This window comes from Necator americanus, chromosome V, assembly GCF_031761385.1.
Source record: "Necator americanus strain Aroian chromosome V, whole genome shotgun sequence".
Lineage (NCBI taxonomy): Eukaryota > Metazoa > Nematoda > Chromadorea > Rhabditida > Ancylostomatidae > Necator > Necator americanus.
The window spans coordinates 4350588-4371910 of record NC_087375.1 but is presented as its reverse complement, the minus strand read 5'-3'; the positions used below and the strand labels follow the sequence as shown (position 1 = coordinate 4371910).

At 39.0% G+C, this 21323-nt stretch overlaps 1 protein-coding gene across 3 annotated transcripts in view; it reads left to right on the top strand.

Annotated features, from left to right (window-relative positions):
- Positions 1-20739, top strand: part of RB195_012885 (uncharacterized protein) — a gene marked incomplete at both ends in the record, with an annotated part of 32548 nt that extends 11809 nt beyond the window's left edge. For 2 of the 3 annotated variants that reach the window (XM_064202464.1, XM_064202466.1), the window contains 16 exons: positions 3334-3436; positions 7285-7361; positions 8231-8334; positions 8572-8645; positions 12883-13040; positions 13276-13422; positions 15140-15173; positions 15281-15415; positions 16944-16996; positions 17055-17160; positions 18237-18357; positions 18846-18954; positions 19019-19097; positions 20170-20298; positions 20379-20541; positions 20634-20739. In XM_064202464.1, coding sequence (XP_064058345.1) covers positions 3334-3436; positions 7285-7361; positions 8231-8334; positions 8572-8645; positions 12883-13040; positions 13276-13422; positions 15140-15173; positions 15281-15415; positions 16944-16996; positions 17055-17160; positions 18237-18357; positions 18846-18954; positions 19019-19097; positions 20170-20298; positions 20379-20541; positions 20634-20739 — 1698 coding nt within the window. The remainder of the gene's footprint in view (positions 1-3333; positions 3437-7284; positions 7362-8230; positions 8335-8571; positions 8646-12882; positions 13041-13275; positions 13423-15139; positions 15174-15280; positions 15416-16943; positions 16997-17054; positions 17161-18236; positions 18358-18845; positions 18955-19018; positions 19098-20169; positions 20299-20378; positions 20542-20633) is intronic. The other variant, XM_064202465.1, reaches the window with a different exon arrangement.
- Between the last annotated feature and the right edge of the window lie 584 nt (positions 20740-21323).

Sequence of the window (21323 nt, the reverse complement as noted above, 5' to 3'; positions counted from 1 at the left end):
ATCCATTCTATGCGCTCAAGTCAATATTTATATCCTCCTAGACAAGTCTGGTTTATCAAATTTATCGACTCCGGATTGATGAAAAGCTCGGTTGGCACGAGGCCGGTTTCGAACCATCGATCGATCGTGCACTGTTAAGCGGAACCTCTTGCTGACTGCGCTACACGCGGCTAACCATATACTGTAGAATTTTAATTTTATTTAACATTGAATTCCTTCAATTGAATGAATTCTAGAAGTATAGCATGTATCGACGCGGATAAATTCCTAATGAATTCCGTCTCAAGTCATCAGGAACTGGTCAGATCGCTGAATTCTTCGTGATCACACCATGTATAACCTGGTGAAATCATTACGATCATTGCACGTTCTGTTACCCGCTTATGTGTTTGACTCCTGCGGAATCAAGTTTTGATTTATGACGTAACATCGCTTAGACGATCACGCACCATACGATGCGGATTCTCAACCGCAGATGACTGCGAAATTTTTGTAGCGCAACCAATTATTTGATTCAACCTCGAGATAGAGGTGAACGGAGGTTGTTCTGCACAGAAATGTACTGTAGGTTCACCGGAAGCAAAATTTGATGCAGGCGCTGGTCTCGGCGGTTTCTTTTTATCCGATCATTTCAGTTCCATTTTTGTTGTCATGGATTTTGTAACATAAGTTCTTCTGGAGGAAACGATTTCTGGAAAAATCATGAAAATTTCACGAGTAGTGGAAATGTCACTATAATAAATCCTGAAGTTTTCAGTTTAAAAGACATCTTCGATGGTCTCAGTAATGATTTTTTTCACCGGGCTCTAGTTCCACTTTTGCTGGCTTAGAACAGATTTCTGAAACCTCGTTTTGTTTTTTCACGAAAGATTTCCAGAAAATCATTGAAATTTTAACAACAGTGGAACATTTGCTGCAATTTCATTTGTAATTCGAAAAATTTTCTTTTTTCAAACCTATTTTCCACGGTCTCGAGGTTTTTTTTGCAGGGCTATAGTTCCACTTTTGTGAAATCGAAACTGCCGAGATTTTTGCAACATATGTTTGTTTTCTGGATAAGGTTTCCAGACAAATTACCAATATTTCGTGAACGGTGGAACTGTCGCTGTAATAATTCTTGGAATTTTCATTTTAAAACCCATCTTTGATTGTCTCAGAATTTTTTTTCACCGGGCTGTAGTTCCACTGTTGTTGTCCTGGTTTCCGCAACATAAGTTTGCTCCGTAGATAAGTTTCTTAGACAAATTAACAAAAATTATGAACAATGGAACTGCCGCTGTAATAATTCTAAGAATTTTTATTTTAAAACCTATCCAGAATGGTCTCGGGATTTTTTTACACCGCTATAGTTCCACTTTTATTGAATCGGAACTGTCGCAATTTTTGCAGCATATGTTTGTTTTGCGAATAAGGTTTTCAGACAAATTACAAAAATTTCGCGACCAGTGGAACTGTCACTGTAATACATCCTAGAATTTTCATTTTAAAATCCGTCACTGACTGTCTCGAAAAGACCAGTACTATCAGCAATCGTTTTTGAGGCAAGAACTAGTCAATATAACTATTTTATTTACCGTATCACATAAACATCACAGTCAGTCCTTTTGAAGGACTGCCTGGACGGTTCAATAAACGGACAGTGAGCAGTGCGGTGTCCTTAAAGGCACCACCCCACGAATCTGGGGTGGTGCGGGTTTAAGATGGGTTATACCTATACGGGTTTGGATTATGTAGATTACATAGATTATGGAGAAGAGGGTGATTCCATCTCTTTCTTCCTAATTGCCGTAAACAAAACTTCCCGGAAGATGCGGCGCGTGCACAGGGCTGGTGCGCTCCAATCGAACTTGTTGTAGAAAATAAGCCGGGACGCTCGAAGCCGCATCTTCCGGGCCGTTTTTTACGGCAGCTAGGAAGGAATGGTGGACGGAATCACTCTCTTCCCCTCAATCGACCCCGTATAGGCATTGCCGACCTGAAATCCGTGCTACCCCAGATCCGTGGAGTGATGGAGACGCTTCTGCGCTCGAGTGAACCACAATGATCGTAACGCTGAAAATGACCTAAGAATTAATCCTAAGAAGTTGTCTGAGAAAATTATACGGTAATCTCAATATCCTCTCAATACGACTTCTCCTACTCATCCTTGCATAGATTCCCCTCAATATCATATAATAACCAGTATTTCTAAGATACATTGAAACAGTTTTTTTCTACTCTACCTCCTTTACTTTCTTTTTTACTTCCCCAGATTTTTAAAAATCTTATCAGCTGCTCTTCTGCTACCCTCCCAAAAGTTTTTCTTTTGATTTTGTTTATTTATTTTTTGTCCGTTACTATTCATTTAGTTATTATTTTATTTTAATTTTTGGTCTAGTTACTAGTTATTTATTATTTTATTTTTGCAATGCAAATGGTTGAGGAAACACGCGTCACGACTTTTCCCTGGCTTCTCTTTCCTATTATGTGAATTCTTCAACCTTCAGTCAGTTGCATCGACATCTAAAAACTAATATTAATATTTTGTAGAGTAGTTAATAATTTAGAGTATTCAAAAACTAAAAAAAAGTTACGTGTTATAAAACTATAGTATTATAGTCCATGTATTACTATATTATAATATATGTACTTTCATCACTTTATCATACTATGTGATGGAGGAAAGCATGGATTGCAGTCAAAAGCAGTGAACAATTGTGTCTGATCCAGTTTCTCAAGATTCCACCGTTTTTTTTCTTCATTTCCGTGAGCAACTGGAAAGAATAAGTTCGATGCTGAAACATCGACAACTTGATTTGCGGAAGTGCAGAATGAGAAAAAAAAACTGTCAGTCAATTCTCTGCAAATAACCAAGTTTTCTCTTTGGAATGATGCAACCATTAGATTTGTTTGTTAGCTTTGCAAAAATATTTACGCAAGATACAGTAGACTTGTTTTTTCAAATTTGCAAATTTTGAACTCGTTAAAAAAATTCTTTTTTTTTCACTAAAAGTGAGGTCTTAGCTCTGGAAATGCTTGCAATTTTTCTTATCTTTTTCTTCAGAAAAAAAAAACTTACCTCTTTTATGGGATCCTCATCACTGAGGACAGTGAGGAGGCAGTTACTATTAACAAAGAAACGCTTATAGCTGATATAAAGTGGTCATTTCACTAGATAACAATCAATTATCTTAACGTTATATGTGATATTTATTTTCATTATTTATTTGTTTATTATTTATTACGCAATAGATTCTTGAATATGAATAAAATGTCATGAAATTGGAACAGTTACAATTTATTGTGACATTCTAGAAGAAAAAAAGAAGAGAATAATTCTGATTTTATTTTCAGTTATGTCACTTATCGTACAGAATAAATGGTGAAAGTGTACCAAAACCAGCAATTCGTGTACGATTGAATAAAGGAGTGTTCGAACAGGCCTCTACAATTGTGGGTATGTTTCTTTGGCGATCATTTCCCCGTACATTTCCCGTCTTTTCAATCGCTTGATCCTGATTACTTGAGGATCTTTATGCCCTCTTTAGTTTTTGAATGTACGTGATGATAAATGGGGGTCGGGTGGGTGAAGAGAAATAGCGCGGAGAGAAGGAAACAACGGTAAACGATGATGGGGACGAGGTTGTTCGATAGGGATTCGAGCACATTCGGATCCAAATCAGAGCATCCAGAAAGAAAAACAATCATTTTGTTTTCTTTCTCGATAAGGTTAAATCCTAAAATTTCTATGAAATTAATATATGAATATTTGGTACGTATTAGTTTTTATCCGGATTGGGAAAAGTACTGGATCAGGGGCTGAAGTCGACACAGATCCATTTACATCGTAACTATCATAGCGGCCATAAAGGGAAAAACATGAGGAATTTTTAGTAAAACCAAGGTTTTTGATTCTTTTTTGCATGCAATCGTCTTTGTAAAGATATTATGTAGATTTATATATAAGTAATGCGTTTTTAAATTTCAAACTTGCACTCAGGTAAAAAAAAACTGCTAAAAAATTTGGTTTAAAAAAATTTATTGACTTGCTTGAGCGGTAGTCAAAATTGGTATTGATGCTATAAATATTGATAAATATCATTGATAAAAAGAGTTTAGTGTTATTTGTTATGCCGTTTGAAAGAACATTTCCTTCTCTAAAAGCTACTGCTTTTGATTTTTTGCGATGATTCAATTGTTGTTACTTTTTAAATTAATATAGTAATGGTGGATAGTAATGAAGTATAATAGAGGGTGGAAAATTTGGAACTGCTTTAAGGATTCAGTCAACCTAAATCTTTAAGAAGTAGTGGAAAATATTAGTAAATAATAGTATAGTAAAGTACCAAACACCCCAAATCGCGAATAGAAACCAAATCTGCAAGTCTCGAAAAAAAAATCTCGTATTTCCGAATCGAATTATCATTTCGTTGTAGTTCCGCTGTCGATCGTCAATTTATTTCTGATTACGACGCACTTTTCGGGGGAGACTGTGATTAATTGCTTGCAATTCTACATTTTTCTCAACTTAAAGTTTCAGTTGCTTTTTTAGTTTTATTAGGAGGTACTTGTTCAGAGTTCGTTCTGCTATACTAAAACGTGTTTGATGAATTGCTGTGGAGGTAATGTAAGGTAATGATGTAATTGAGAAAGTACTTGTACGGTGGAACACAATACTGGAATCCGAGCGGTTACAGTCACATAAGCAGTAACATAACACATACATGCATAGCATGTACAGGGACCACTGTAGCGCAGTCGGTAAGAGGTTCCGCTGTGACTGTACGATCGATCGATGGTTCGAAACTGTTCTAGTGTAAACCAAGCTTTTCATTTTTTTGAGATCAATAAATAAGTGTCAGATTTGTCTGGAAGGAAAAAAAAATACTGACTTGATATATAGGCTGGGCCCCGCAAGTGATTGTATAGGTTAGAGAAGGGTTCATTAACCTCAAACAATTTTCAACTTTTCAAGAACATTTTCAAAAATATTGTTCCACTAAATTTTACTAATACTTATACTTATTTCTTACTTACTATTACTACTTATTACTTACTTACTTATTATAAATTTTACTAATTACTCATAATATCGTCATCAACGTTAGAAGGCCGTCCAGATTGATCTTCTGAAGTCTGAATCTTCTGAACCTACATCATACAATCTGCATACACCCACAATGATACATAGCACCTCTTATCGGATCCATACCATCTCCGTCTGAATTGATGTGAAGGGATTGGCGCATCCTAAGAAGATTGATTATCATCAGAAACTTAAGACAAACTTAATCCTTACGTAAGGCTAGTAGGGCGGCGATCTTAACACCTTTCGATTTTGGCACAATTCGAAGAAGACAGCCTCGTTTGAAATTTCGAACAAAGACTTGAGATTTCAATTTCTTTGAGGAAAAATAGGTGTGATGCCAACCTTGGGTAATTTTTATGTTGTATTTCATTTCACCAAGAAGGTGCAAAAGTGTGAACAAGGATAAAGTGTGTGGTGGTAATCCCCCACGTTCACTTCACTTCAGAACCGTTTGAGGTTTACGAACGTGAAACTGGCCTCTAGAATGACTTATGAACTACTTATGACATATGAACTTATGACTTATGAACGTATGACTTATGAATGAAGCCAATGTGTCAAGTCCATGTTTTTATCCATATAAGGATAAGTAACAATAATCTATACCGTGCACTTTATCCTTTGGATTAACTTTTTAAGAGGACCGTGGTAGAAAGTTGAGAAAAAATCTGAAATATGAATATCACATATCTCTAATGCACACTTCGTTCACTCTCTACTGTATGTTGTAAATATTTAAACTGTAGTTTTTTTGATGGGTACTGTAGAAATATGAAGATGCGTTTATTTACTTGTTTTCCTAATACAATCGAACATACGGATCACAACTTCGAACGTGAACTAACGAAATGAAACGAAATTGGCAGGTAGTGCGTGTTCTATGGAACATAAACTTTGGAAAAAAAAGGTTGTAAACGATGAACTGCTCCCACTGCGCTGTTTTCAAGGGATCATAAAACAATCGGAGAGCGTAGGCGCTTACTAATCTTACGAAAACAGAAATACAAAAGTGCGAAAAAATTGTTGTATAAGTAGGTAATTTTTTTCTGTTTTCGTGTCATTTTTGGATAGAAAATTATGTATTTGGAAAATATTTGCTTCGAGTACATGAATCATGCACAACTTAATCTATAATCTTTTTTTTTTGTTGTTTTTCTTATAGTCCTTTTCTGCTCGAGAGATACATCGATATCTGGCTCATAGATCCAGCATCAGCATCAGTGCATCTCAGTGCGTCTTTTCCCTCAATGTCTTCCTGATTAAGTGACTGTTGGATAACTTTTTTTCCCTTCGTTTCTTCATTTTCTGTCATTTGTGTTGGTCTCCAAGTATCCAACAATTTAAATTTTTATCAATAATCAACACTTTAGTCCTTCTATCTTTCAATCTTATCGTTTTTCTCTCAAACTCTTCAATTTCAACTTTTCAATTTCAATTCGATCTCAATTTTCACACATTTTGAACTATATCGGACTCCGTAATCTTCATCAAAATTTTGTTTTGTCCTTAGAGCAATTGAGCCTTTTAATTAGTTATTTTCCTTTAATTCCTGGATTTCTAGAACCGCATTCATATGGAATTTCCTCTCTTGGTCAACATTGACTCTTTTATTTTTCTATTATGAAATTTTTTCTGCTCTGCTTCGCATTCCATCGTTGAATTTCCGCATATTTGCACAGTTTTCACTAAATTCTGACGTTGTCAGTTTGAAAGATTGAAGAGTAAGGAACTTCGAGAAGAGTTTGAAGTTCCATTGAAATTGCTAGATTTAGCAGAAGTAAATTAAATCCACGAAATAATTTGCAAAAGGTTCGCGAATGCACTGTAAAGTCGGAATTTTCGTTGAGAGGAGACGTGATGGGTAAAGGCGTCGTTGTCCTTTCTGATGCTCTGATCGTCGCAACGCGCAGATCACGTGCCCAGCACGGGAACAACGAAAATCTAAATTCGAATAGAATACTGGAACATACTTACTTTTTGTTTTCTATTGAAATACATAAACAAGCTGACGAATCCCTTCTTTTATTTCCCCTTGGAGCGTCTTAGAACTACGGTTATCCTGGCGCAAATCAAATATTTCGGGAGAAATTTTGAGAAAATTCGATTTATTGACGAGGTGTTGGCTGGTCGCTGTGATTGGGGGGGGGAGAACAAATTTTACAAGAATCTTTCCTTTTTGTATTTAATAATTTCCGCTTATTCTTATAACTGTTTAGCCGGTCTGGTGGAATACGAAGTACCACGAATCAAGGTGCCGCCCACACAACAATGTTTCCCGGAAGGATGTGTACAGGTTAGCCAGTTTGTACATAGATATTCCATAAATAGAAGGGAATTTTTGTCTTTTCGTCTCTCAACCAAACGTAGAAATTAAAAAATTTCAGTTTATCCCCATAAGCGTTCCTATGACGTAAAAAAGTAGGAAAGTCCTGCTACCAATAGCAAAGATTGTGTTGTTTCATTAAGTAGTAAAGGCGCAAGTCACAGTTTTTTTTCTAATTTCACACAATCTCGAGTAGTTAGGAAACTTAGCAATTCTCCCACGATCGGTTTACGGAGAAGTTTTCGGAAGCATGGGAAGAGACTCCCAGAAATACTTGATTTTCGTCACAGGACGTGAGCCTAAGGTCTGCTAGAGATTCTCGAGCATGTCGGGACGAAGGTTTCGTGGAAGCGATTCCTGCCGCTAATCCAGAGCGCAAACCCCACTGTGGGTCCTGGACAACTACGGAACCCTCTTTCCTGTTCCCCGAAGTTTTCGAGGTTCGGATCTCTCCACTACATAAAAGCTAGAGCTGCACCCCTAATTGTTCCTGATGTCCATTGAAAATTTTGAATTTTTGGATAAATTGCGCGTTTTCACGGGGATTTTCAAGTGAACTACGCTTTAACCATCTGTTGAGGTACTAACTCCCAAAATCTCCCTCATTCTTGCCTTCAAACACAATCTTGGGAGGTTTTTATTGACATGTATCACAGTAGAATAAGAACTGAATTAGAATTATTGGGTTTAGAGTTTCAAGAGTTAGTGGCTTGAGAGGTTTTTTTTTCTTCTAATATGTGGTCGTAGACTTTTCCTGTGCATGAGGATGAATGTATGTAATCCATTAATATCGAATGCAGCAATCTCTTCCATAATTCTAATCAAATGTATCTCTTTAGATCCACTCGTTTCGCATGACATCGTTCCGACAACCGTCCTCAGTCACAATGAGACCGCTGCCGCCAAACCAGTTTGTCATTCGAGTCACAGATTTCGATTTTCTGTGAGTGTTAAGTGGAACTAGAGGAGGTTTTTCTGCATGATCCGGGCACTTTTATGAAACTGAAATGGTGAAATTAATGAAAACTCGCAGAACATCAATAAAATTGTCTCTTCCGTCAAACAACCTACATAATATCCGATTTTTTACATAACTTTAAGAGAAAAAGAAAAAATCTGATTGTGTTTTTCATCAACCAACAGTCTTTCCAAGTGTACCGTTTGATTTTATCAATTATAGTGTGGTCGGGCAGCTAGGAGGTACCATTACTGTGCTCATTCAATTGCCTGTCGCAGGAACGGTTCATGTCACAGGTACATAATACTTCCAATGTTTAGAGTTTCACTTAACAACAGAAAATTTTCCCCACCTTTATTCTACATTTTACCACATTTTTCCACATTTGGGCAAAACATTCTACGCTGAAGGATAAGAATGCGAGGGTCTCGAATAGCATCGCATCCTTTCTCGAAGAATTTTGTGAAAGATCTGACCATCGGCTCGGCGGTCTTCTTGTGGTGGATTTGATTCCGCGTGATAGTTTTGATTCAACGATTGCCGTTGAAATGTATCAAAACGTTGGCCCACCTAATTCTATTTTCCCTGGAATATGCGAGTTTTGACTCTAATTTTTTGCCAATGACATTGAGCTGAGTGTCGGACTCCTTCTTTCACCTGCTTATACTTCTAGCATCACTCCTTCAATTGCGCTTTTCACGACGCTGATTGCATTTTCCTCTTGTTTGCGAAACGCTCAAAGTTCCGAAGCGTAAGTGAAACCAGAAAGAGCAGTGGTGTTAAATAGATGGGCACGGGGCCAAACGTTCCTAGTTCACATCACTACATCCTCAATGGTCTTGAATGCTCTCCGAGCCGCACGTTTTTCTCTTCTGTCCAACTCGGAGGTCATACACTTCGCCATGTTGATTTCCCAACCTAGATATAAATGGGCTGAGGCATTCGGATACAATGAATATCGTGAAACACTTCCATTGTTTCAATGAGTCCATGATTCAGAGGATAGCTGTGGAATGCTTTCTCAGTTGATTGTTCCTGAATTTCATAATAAAATAATAATTACCTTTGATCTTGTAGCTATAATCGTATAAAAATACAACCTTCTCCTTACGGTTCAGAAATTTGCGTTTTTCTATTTTTTTTCTAGAATCTCTTGCTGTAAAAAAATACGGAGCAAATTTATTTATTTATTTTATTTATTTGTTACGTTCAAAGGCGTGCCCAGAGTAAGAGGCAAGGAATTAATACAAATAAACAATAGAAAATCCAGTAACGAGAAAAGAGCAGAATGAGAATAAGCAGGGATAAGTCACGCGAACAGTAAAGCAAGGGACGATACTCTTTTTTCGCTGTAAAAACATGGGACTTGAACAAATTGAGTCAATTTCGAAATAAAACAGGATTCATCTTTTGGTTCTTATGTAAAAAAGAATAAAAACAAAAAGAGCAAGTATTTTGTTACTGAGAATTGTTAAGAACGGAACCAGAACGGAATATAGGGCTCCAATGTTAAGATCAATAAATGACGAAACATTACGAATATTCGTGGGATGTGCAGAGTTAAGGAAATCACAGAGAAGTGACTACCGAACTGTGCAAAAAAAAAGTAGAGCAGAACGCTTTGAGAGACTTTTTGAACCACTTTTTTCTAAGAATATCAGCAGATCTTCACAGATCCAAACGATTTCGAGCCCAATAAAATCTAAAATCTTAAATATCTTACGCACTCACTCACTCAGTTCACTTTCTTGCACTCAATCATACATTCGAGTACAACTGTACAAAAGTTGTATAAAATTCGCCGCGACTACGGTATTGCCATTGAAAACAACTTAGTGCGTAGAAACTGGTGTTATACAATGACTTTAAAGGTCATCATTGTAAAAAGACTGACGGCACAAACTCCTTTCTCTGAGTATACGTTCGAACTGTGGACGACAACAAGAATTAGGGGTTACTTCATCGGGAAACTTCCACAACATGAAAGCAGGGAAATATTGTATCATTCTTCCTAGGAGCTTTGTTTTGGAGTTTTCCTTTTTCAACAATCACAATAAAGCTCTACGGTTCGAGAAAAATATCATTTCTTCCACTTCTTTCTTGTTAATTCGTATATGCTAAAGTGTCACTTTTGAAATAGTTCATCATTTAGAAGAGACTGCTCAATAGAGATGCAATTTTTTTCTTTTTTTTTCTTTCTCTTCTTTTTTTCTTTCTTCTATTCATTCTACAATGTTTAAGTTCTGCTGTAAAAACAAGGAACTTATCCACTATTGGAGAATTTGCAAAAAAGATGTGTGTTCGACGAAACGTCACACTATGCCCCCTTTTCAATAGTTCATATTAATTCATTTCATGATTGTACGACAGCAAAGGAAGCAATGACCTTCAAAATGTGCAAAAGAAGGTCTTTGGAAACATAAAAGTTGGAGAGAACAAGCCAGAGCAAATTAAAGCAAATTATATCTCTTTATCGACATTAACCGGTTTGAAACCGGTACAAAACAGAGAGGACCTAGATAGTTGAAAAGAAAACGGTAAACATCTTTTCCACAGCCTTCCCATCAATTCAAACACGAAAAATTGCCGTTTCGAAACTAGGACTTGTTTTTCTTGTACAGGCTCAAATAAACGCCAGGAGGTTCTAGAAGGTTCTTAGCTAAAGGTATGTGCGACTCGGTTGTTCCACCGTTGCAATCCAAGTATATGGACATCATTCTCGATGGTCCTCTTCTAAGAGTGGAAGTAAAGCCATACGGCGCGTCAGGAGCATGCCAACATCAACTAAGTGTTGAGCAAAAGGACCACTACTGACACTTTCGTAAACAACTGTTGCTTCCACTTCGACGACAGAAAGTTTGACTTGCAAAGTCGCGTGTGCACCCCGGCGGTGTTCTCCATCGATCTGCATCAAGCTTCAGCCTTTACTCCGCTGCTCTTGATAGTCGTCATCCATTGCAGAAAATCTTCATATGTCTGCACTATGAGAGCTACTCTACGTTGATGTCGTCACATTGATTCATAGATTCAGCGTGCTCGTAGTCTTCCGAGACGCAGGTTTACGTTTCCGCCCTCTTCGATGTATCCACCTGCCATATTGGGACGGGCACTAAGGATACGATGATTGCCGTTTTCATTCTGTCCCTCAAAGACATTGTACGGGAAAATTCCTGAGGTTGGGATCTTTTCACACAAGGTTAGGGAGGAGGACTGGACGGGACGAGCCAGCCGACACCCTTTCTCACGCAGCGCGCGGGGAACATTGCCATCGGCAATGTATTACGGTAGCGTTCCTGAGCCAGCCGCAATACATAGGGGCTGGGCACTCGGGGGTCCTGTTTCCTTTTCCGTTCCTTGTGGTGTTCGTCCTCTCGTATTTAATCGATCGCCACCTTTAACCATTCAGCATCATCTTTAGCCGCTGCTATTGTTACTGTTGTCAACATTAGGATAAACCGCATGTGAGAACCACGTTTTACCGCTTGCATCAGCAGACAAAAGGTTGGAGGGAGGAATGAAGGGTGGGGTGCTGGGATCAGAGGCAGCTCCAAGGCCCCTGAAGGGGAAATCAGTGCAGGGGATTGGATCCTGGCTGCGGGCGAGAGATCAGGTCGTCATGTGGCGGCTAGCGCGAGTCCCTCTGGATCCGGGTAGTCGGCCTTCAACCCGTTCGAACGAATTGGCTTGCATATCTTCACAAAATGACGAACTTTTTGGTTTCTCTATTTTGATGTATGGCTTTTCATGGGCAGACGGAAGTTATTTTACTGACAGATATCTTGTTGACTGGTAGCTCTGAATACTCCCGAACGTCTCAAATTATGGGGTTTGCTCTTTTATTGCGACACTTGTGAACTATACACGGGTCAAAACCAGAAGCAAGGTGCAGTTGCGGAAGTGGCTGCGCTAGAAGTGATCCAATGGAGCGTAGCGGTTAGGATCGTGCGAGGATCCTTGCTAGCACCACTCGTCGCAATGATCCCACCTCGATTCCAAATTGTGTCTCCACCGCTCCACTTATGCAACTAGACCGATCTTCATTTCGTTTTGACCCTATCCAATGCTATTCCCTATTTATACTTCGATAAATTTCAAACTCGAGAATTTCTCGATCTCTCGAAAACAATTATAGTGCTTTACGAGAAGTATATAAAGCAATCATGTCAAAAGTAACGGTATCTTGTGAAAAAAAAACTATTTTAAATTTAAGACATTAGGAATTGCTGCTGTCATCTAGAGTATCTCAAATATTATAGTGAGTTGTAAAATATCTCCGTTGCTTCAGCACATTACTTCAGTCCTGATTTACGAAAAAGGCTTTTCCTTCAGACATTCAACTGCAATAGAACTGTTATGTTCTGTCGTAAAACAACCAAGGTAATTGTAGAAGGTTTTACTCCGTTAAAAGAACAGGTTTTAAATTTGAGAAACTGTGAAAATTATTCTGGTTATTTCAGTTACAATATCTCAACAAAAATTCTAAAGTAATTTATTAGTTTCTGAGACATGTTTTTAATATAGGAAACTTTATAGGCATGGGTGTGTCGGTATCGGCGTATCTTGACATCCAAAAATCAATCAACGACGAACCTTACCTGCGCATGGTGAATTGCCAAATCGACGACGGGTTCATAGAAACCAGGGTAGCAAACATGGGTCTGCTTACGGACACTGTGAATATGAAATATCGGGTGAGCATCAACACTATTAGTGCAAATTATTGGTAAGGAAATATTGTTGCCAGTTGTTTTTTTTTCTTTCAAATTCTCATGAAAGCAAAAATCTCGCACAGGTCTGTCACATCATCGGCACTAAGTAATGCTAACCCGCTATTCTTCTAGGGACCATGACCTAAGCAGCGAAAACACACCTAATTACAAAACTTCCACGAAATGGGACCCCATTGGGTTAACGAAATTACTTCAGCAATCGATGTCGGCACAATCAAGACAGCAACTCGAAGAAGCAATTTGTGAAAATATGTACCGACTTACGCAACAGCATTTCTCCAGCAGACTTTCTAAGCTGCCGCCACAGGTTTCAGTCCACACGATGCTGAAAAATCTACTCTCGGTATGTTTTCTGTGATATATTCTACAAGAGGTATGGAGAAGGCCTTTTTGTGTAGACAGTGGGATGTTTTATGCTATTTTCATTTTTTTTTTTGAGAAGGTACTAGGGGAAAAACAGGTTGCAGGACCCAAACCTTTCACGTATGCTACTGAATGATGATAGTTTAAGAGAATAATGAAACAGGGCACAAGTTTGTATTTGCGTTCTAGAAAACCAAGAAGTTTTTAAGAAAAAACCCTTAAAAACTGTGTTATCTGGAGCAGATAACACGAAATTTGGAGTGATAGGTTGCTAAGATCAGCGTCTGAGAGTCAAAAAGACCGCGAGACCCAAAGTACACGCAAAACGATACTACCACTACAAGGATTGAGACTATAAGACTTCCGAGGAGTTTTTCAATAATCCGGTTGGATGAGCGCATCCGATGTATGCTTGCATGCAAGGTTACCGCTCCTGCAAGAACTGTAGCGGCGGTCAAAAACCAGTGCGCTTTGTAAGGATAAAGTAATCTTCTTGAATCAGAGCTGATAAGAAACGTCGTCCGGCCTGCCGCGCTCTACATCCAAGAGCTAATCGATATGTAGTCATGTAGTGTATCATGTATGTATGTATGTAGTGTAGCAGATATGTAGTCTACAAGACATCTAAATGATAATGTTACAATGAGCAACTAGTCACCTTTACCATGACCACACGAAACGATTGTCCTCTACTCTGCATGACATGGTTCACAAACTGAGTTACTCAGTTTACGTGGCTTCAAGAGCGTGAATCCCACAATTCTATCGCCAAAGTATCTAATTTCGTGCCTTTTTTGGATCTCTGGGTTGAATCAGCTTTATTAATGGCTATATGCAGAACAAGATATGCAAATATGAGTACAGCTTATCCCATTTTGGGATGCTCTCCAAGTAGTCACACCATCGCTTTAAAAACACCACCCGTACATCTTATGGTTCACGTGCGCGTCGGAGACGTTTTTTTTTGATATGGTTACTGCTTCTACTTATTGCGTTTTCTTCCTTCTTCGCCTTTCAGTACTTCTACCAACTTTCGGCTATCTTTTTGCGGAGAAAGCGGTGCTGGAGGCGTTTCTGGGCATGGGCCTTTGCTTTGCTTAATCTGTCCAGGGCCATGTCTGCTTGTCTCTGTCTCTTGACGATAAACAGTCGTTGTACCGAAGGTTCCTCGATCACCTCACAAGTTCCAAGCCATCAAGTATCCTTGACGCTCCTGATGGGCACTAGTTGAATGAGCGACGCTCCGTTTCCTCATCCTTCAGATGCCACCATTTGCCTCAAGCGGATCCTCACTAGTCACCTTAGTATTCTTTTCGCCAAGGAATAAAATAAAGAAAATAAAAAAAATAAAATGGAGAAAATAAAAAAATAAGGAAAAAAAGAAAAAAGGAGAGGACAAGCAAACGACGATGCATCAGTTTTATATCGCTTCATAAAAACCAGTTTAACGGGATAAAAAAAGGACATCTATATCCAGAAGCATTTTACTGGCATGACCTATACTATTTGGTCCCTTGCGTATAAGTACACTAAGTCCCTGCACATTTCAGAAAAAAGCTTCTTTATTCCCAGTATGCATTCCTTCCTGCGCTATCGACATGAAGTATGCGAGTGGTATTGAAATAGTTCTTTGCGGAAGTATAGTGACTACTGAATGTTTTCAAATGAAAGATTTATTGATCATTTATGCGTTTCAGCTCAACAGCAAGCTCGAAGTTGACTCCGAAGCAGGTGAGACGAATCACTTTTTAGTTTTACGGTCAAGGAACACATTACTTTATTTAAACACATTACTATTGTAATAATATCTTAGTTCAACCATTACCGAAAGTGTTTAGCGCGAGTGAAACGCGCCAGCAACCTCGACTATTACGACGACATTGAGAACAACGAAAAAAAGTCCACCGGCACTAAAATTTGGTCCAGTACAATAGCTGCTATCCGTACAGGAAACAAAAGTGCTCGGGAAGGAGGTGCTCTTGCACGGGTTGCGTTGGGGGATTTAACTTGGGTGCACTTTTTATAACAAGGCGGATGCACTTGCACACATTTTTATCCTTGCTACCTACCTCTCTTCTTCCGTCAACGTTAAAGGCAGCATACCACAAATCTGGGGTGGTACGGATTTCAGGTGAAGTATCCGTATACGGGGTCGTAGATTATGGAGACCGGGGTGGTTTCGCTCATCTCTCCCTGAATCATTGCAACCAACCAACCCCTGAATGCTGTTTTGTACGATGCCTTCTATTGCAGCGCGCCGCCCTTGCACGCGTAGCGTCCCTTACTGCTTATCGGGGCAGTTGTTCGGATGGTTCAGCCTCAAACTTGGGTAATTAAACTTTATGGCTGTTAAGTAAACAAACAAATAACACGACGACATCAATGCTCTTATCACTATGCACTAAAAGCTAACATACAAAAATAAATGTTCAAGGAAACAGTAATGAGAGAAAATAAAGAAAATCAAAGAGAATGGATACCACAGAAAATCGCCGCTTATATAGGCGCACGCAGGCGCTTCTGATATGATATCACGGCATATCTACTTAGCAATGTAAACATAAATAAAAGCAAATACAAAAGCAAAAGCATCTTCATTCTTCTACTTAAGCTGAGTCGCGTCCGTGACAGCAGTCCGATTTGATTTTCGACGAATCGCAGACCGAGGGCGGCGCAAGGGGTGGAGCGTTGCAATAGATGGCGTCGTCTAAAACAGCATTCTGGAGAAGGTTGTTTGCAGTGATGCAGGGAAAGATGAGCGGAATTACCCCCGTCTCCATAACCTATGACCCCGTTTATGGATACTCCACCTGAAATCCGCACCACCTCAGATTCGTGGTATGCTGTCTTTAATCTACTTTCACAAGCAATGATCAATGAGCTGATTATTTCTAGAAAATCATTTTAAAAAATCCTGAGAGTATATCGCAAGTTCTTGAAACGTGATCACTTGAGCATGCTTATTTTTCACACTAGCAGTTCCACGGCAACAGTAAGTTTACGAAAAAGCATATTTGACTGTTCAGAAATTACTTAAAATCCTAATTTCACTCTTAGACTCGACATGATTTTGAAGTAGGAACTCACTAGTTTTTGTTTGGTAATTGAAAGTTTATATAGTTAGTAGTAAGAGAGTAATGCTTCGGAAATTCATAGCATGCATTTTATCTTACAGTAAGGAAGTATCTAACTCCAATACTTCTAAAATTCGTTGATGGATTTAAACTTTCAGTCAGTTTCTTTCACCAAACCGTTCACGTGATCCTAAGAAGATATTATCGTCAGTATTTATATGAAACATAAGGTGTGTTAGGGGGTGAAGCTTTAATGTTTAAAGAATCTACGTTTTGTAGATTTTCCTTTTTTTCAGAAACACGAACTTCGCTACAATCCTTAACATTTTTCCCAATATCCTTAATTCTGCATGTCACACTGCTCCTCAAAACATGCTTTTTAACTTACCATTTTCCGCTTACGCATACATCTAAAAATCGTTTTCAGGAAGCAACAACATTACTTTCATAGCAAGAGACATTACTCATTTCTTTAATGTGGTGCGTCATTTCACCGATTCCTTGGAAGCACTAAGTGGTCCAATTTTTTTCATTCCAGGAAAGACTTCGACATTTGATGATTGATATGACTTTGCTAGATGCTAGCGCTACCCATGAGGACTTCACTGTTGGAATATCTGGGCAGGTGTCAAGCACAAAGTCCAGTGAGAAAGAATTCATTTTATTACATCAAAAACATTTCGCAAACGTTTTCGATTTTTTCTACATCTCATTGGTTCCGATGCCAAGATGTTCCCATTTATAAAAAAATATACTGTAAACTTTTGGGGTGGGTGCGGTGCAGTCGGTTAGAGGTCCATTGCAGCCACACGGTCGAGAGCTCGAAACCGTCCTAGCGCAAACCAAGCCTTTCATCCCTCCGGGGTCGATAAACTGGTGCCAGACATGTCTGGGAGGATGAAAGCACTGATTTTATCGTTGGCTGGACCCACAAGTCATTGAATAGCCCAACACGCATTCCAAGACCTCAACGACTACGAATCCCAGTAAAATGCGTTTACGCATCCCACGTAGATTAATACGCCAGTGACTTTGTCCTTCTTTATACTGTATTTTCTGCTAGTAGCAATGCAGTCAAATCAAAACTGCAATGCAGTGAAGTTATTGTCTTATGGAGCGATCATTCCCAGAGCGGTGCCACAAATCAGTGCTGATCAATCGAAATCGAAGCGCTCCAATAATTGTAACAGCACACGTTAGACTGATTATCGAAATGTACTACTCATACTAAATTCTTGACTCAACTGTGCATTTCTCTGATATCCCAATCTAATGAAATGAGCAGAATTACTGATGTAGGAACGTTCGCCAGAAGTTGTATGCAAAAGATTGACAATATCAACTTCGCAAAACGGTCTAGATCAAACCGTCGCAACACATATTTCCTGCCTAGGAGAAAACTTCAGGATTCCCCAGCTGCATATTTCCACCACATAATGAATTACTTATAGAAACTTCCTACCAAAAGATCCTTTCAAAAAACAGTCACTATAGTAAGCCAAACTTAGTATGTTGGGGAACTTCACCGAAACATTTCTGCGAACACGCACATACATACATACATACACATACACAGATATGCCGATATATACACATACACACATACACTAGCCTTTTAACAAGTGAACTAACCTAAATTAGTTTACCTCTGAATTGGGATTGCTATCAGACCGGCCACATATGCAGCCAGAAGATAGGCAATACATTACTGTTGTTTCAGCCGAGACTTCTCCCTATCGAATACCGTTTCCGTTCCGACTTCCGCCTAATTCGCAACGACGAATGGTTGAAATTGCTGTGTCTGAATATTCTGCGAACACACTGCTCTACTTTGCTCACAAGTATGATATCATCTTACTTAAAATATATTCGTAAATTTGAGCATCAGAGACAGAAATGCTGGCGAAACGCTGTGCAAAAAGAAATCCTTCGATAAAGAGAAATTCTGCACTTTTCAGCTAGGTATAATTAAATTTAAATTATGAGTCAATCCTGGCACAGCAGAAGCAGGAAGTCCGATACCTGAAACTACGTGCGGTCATGTCGGTGAAGAATCGTACTATACGCGTTCTCGACAGAATCAAGTTTAAAGATCTGATTAACTAAGTTTTGGGCTTGAAATTGCCCGCTATGTTCATTTTCTTTAACATGCATAGTAGTAAGGTTTAGAGGCAAAATTACAGACTAGAATTGTCACTTTTCTAATTCTCCAACAAATGATGTAAAAAACTGTATACTCCCATGTACTGTTTAACGACTTTACCCGATCATATGTGACAAGTTCAAAGAAATTTGTCAGTAAGGCGTAATGCAGTGGAAATTGGTACAGAACGAATTCGCTACTTTTCCACGTGGACTCGCATTCTCCTGGTGTTGGCTCACTTCTCAAAACGACGTGCACCGTCGACGAAGTCTGCTTATCCGATCAAGTGGAAGAAGTGAGCCTCCTTCCTGTTCAACAAATCTCAGTTCACTTTTGAGATGAGAGACTTCTTTGTTAAGGTTGGGACTGCGTATCCTGATAGAAGTTTGGAATTAATAATTCGTACAACAAGCCCACCTATTATTGCCCTCGAAAAAGGTAATCTTTTTTTTAAAATTCATTTCTCTTTTAAAATTCATTCATGAAAGTGTTGATGGAGTACACAAAACAATTGGTAATACTAGATGTAAGAAAAGAAAGTTTTTTTTTTTGAACTCACAAAATAATAAGGAAACAATTGTAACTTTATCCAATGTGAGCGTATGCATTTATCATACACTTTGCATGTGAATATACCAATGTGGGCGAGTGCGGTGCAGCCGGGTAGAGGTCTCTTGTAGCCACACGGTCGTTAGTTCGAAACCGTCCCAGTGCAAACCAAGTCTTTAATCCTTTCGAGGTCGATAGATTAGTACCAGACCCGTCTGAAAGGATACAAACACTGACTTTATTATCGGCTTCACATTCACATACATATACACGCATATGCACATACATACACATGTATAGTTGGGTCAAAACGACATGAAGCACGGACAGTTGCGCAAGCGGTTGCGCTCGAAGCGGCGCAGTAGAGCGGAGCGGTTGAGATCGTGTAAGGATCCTCGCTACCGCCACTCATATCTTCACTTCGCCATGGTCCCACCTCGATTCCAACTGCTGTGTATACCGCGCCGCTCCGAGTGCGCAGCCGCTTACGCAACTGCCCGTGCTTCATGTCGTTTTGACCCGACTATATACTCTACCGCGCGTCCCAAAACGTCAGCGATTACGAATTGCAGTAGAAACGCGTTGGCGAATCCTAAGTGGATTGATACACCAGTGAATTTATCCTTTATCCTTTTATTACAGATGATGCAGATGCTCTTTATAACGTAGCTCCTTCTGCAGTATCGTGGACCTTCTCATGCTCTCTTTGTCTCTTACTTTTCGCCTACTGCATTTTTTCGCTCGAAAATGGCTAGATTCTCTGCTGCTATCGGACAAAATAATCCAAACGCTTCTTATAGATTTTCTTTTATTTTAAGGTTTGATAGGGTTCTCATTTTGTCACTACAAAAGTTACAGAAGAACTTTATACCTACAATCTGTAGATTTCAATTTGTTCACCAGCCCTGCAAATGATTTTACAATATACAGTATAATTTTGTTTATTTTTTTTTCGTTTCAGACATTATTAGGCTATCTCTGAAAGGCCGCTGCCTTTTCTTCTTAGAGGGGACACGACAGAGGGTAGGCGTAATTCCGTTCACGGCGGAAGTTCATATGAGATTACAAACAGAGGGAACATACCTCAAAGGTAAATTTCCTTCTTTGTAGCAATAGATTCTTATTACTGGCACCCGTTGACAATTCTGTACACTAAACTTCGGTGTTCAGGGAAAGTTTCCATAACAAAGCTGACGTTCAACAATGGTGTTGACTTCTTTCAATTAACAATAAGCGACTTGGATGGTCTGCGAAAAACGACAAAGACTGCGATAGAAAACATGGCCAACGCCGTATTCGGTGCAGGAATTCCTTTGTCGACTTCATCAGCAAAGTGAGCCACATCCCTAATTGTTCCACTCTGATATTAATCTGTTGCACGGTACTTGAATGAAATTTTTTTTAAATGGAAAAGAATAGTTTCAGCTCACCTCTTCGGCTCTCTGCATTACAAGTCTCTATCCTACCTGGTGTTGCTCTTCTTCAGGCTAACGTCGATCTCTACAGTTCCTTCTACAATCATTCTAGTTAATCATAATTGTAGGATAATTAAGCCACACTAAGAACAGAGTGTATTCAAACTTGAGCTCAAGGATTCTAGTATAACTATACCGTTTATCAGAGACATGACGAGATATTTTGTGCGGTACTGTACGACCACAACGTGTATCTCAACGTCTACTTGTTTTATCTCGGGTCTACATCTTTTCATATTAGGATTGCACTAGAGATCAAGTCTCCTCTCCTCGGATTTAACTTGTACATCTATACGTGCGTAAGTTACTGCTCTGTTTCTTAATTATTTCTTTTGTTCTTTGTCGGGTACATTTAAGAGAATAAGACTGAGCGTAGGAAAGAAATGAGACAAATTAGAATAGCCAATAAAGATTTGATCGTGTGAGTGGAATAAATACGAGATACCGATCACAGTGAAGTGTTTGAAGAGATAATACAAATGAACACGTTCACTGTTTATGTATCCATTTGAGGCGGAGACGTGGCTAAAGCTGCTGCAGTGGTGGTGAGTTGAACTCTTTAGGCTTTTTCTATGCTAAAGAAAATGTGCAACCGTGGCTTTTCTGCGGACAGTGGTTGAAATAAAGAACCATAGATGCA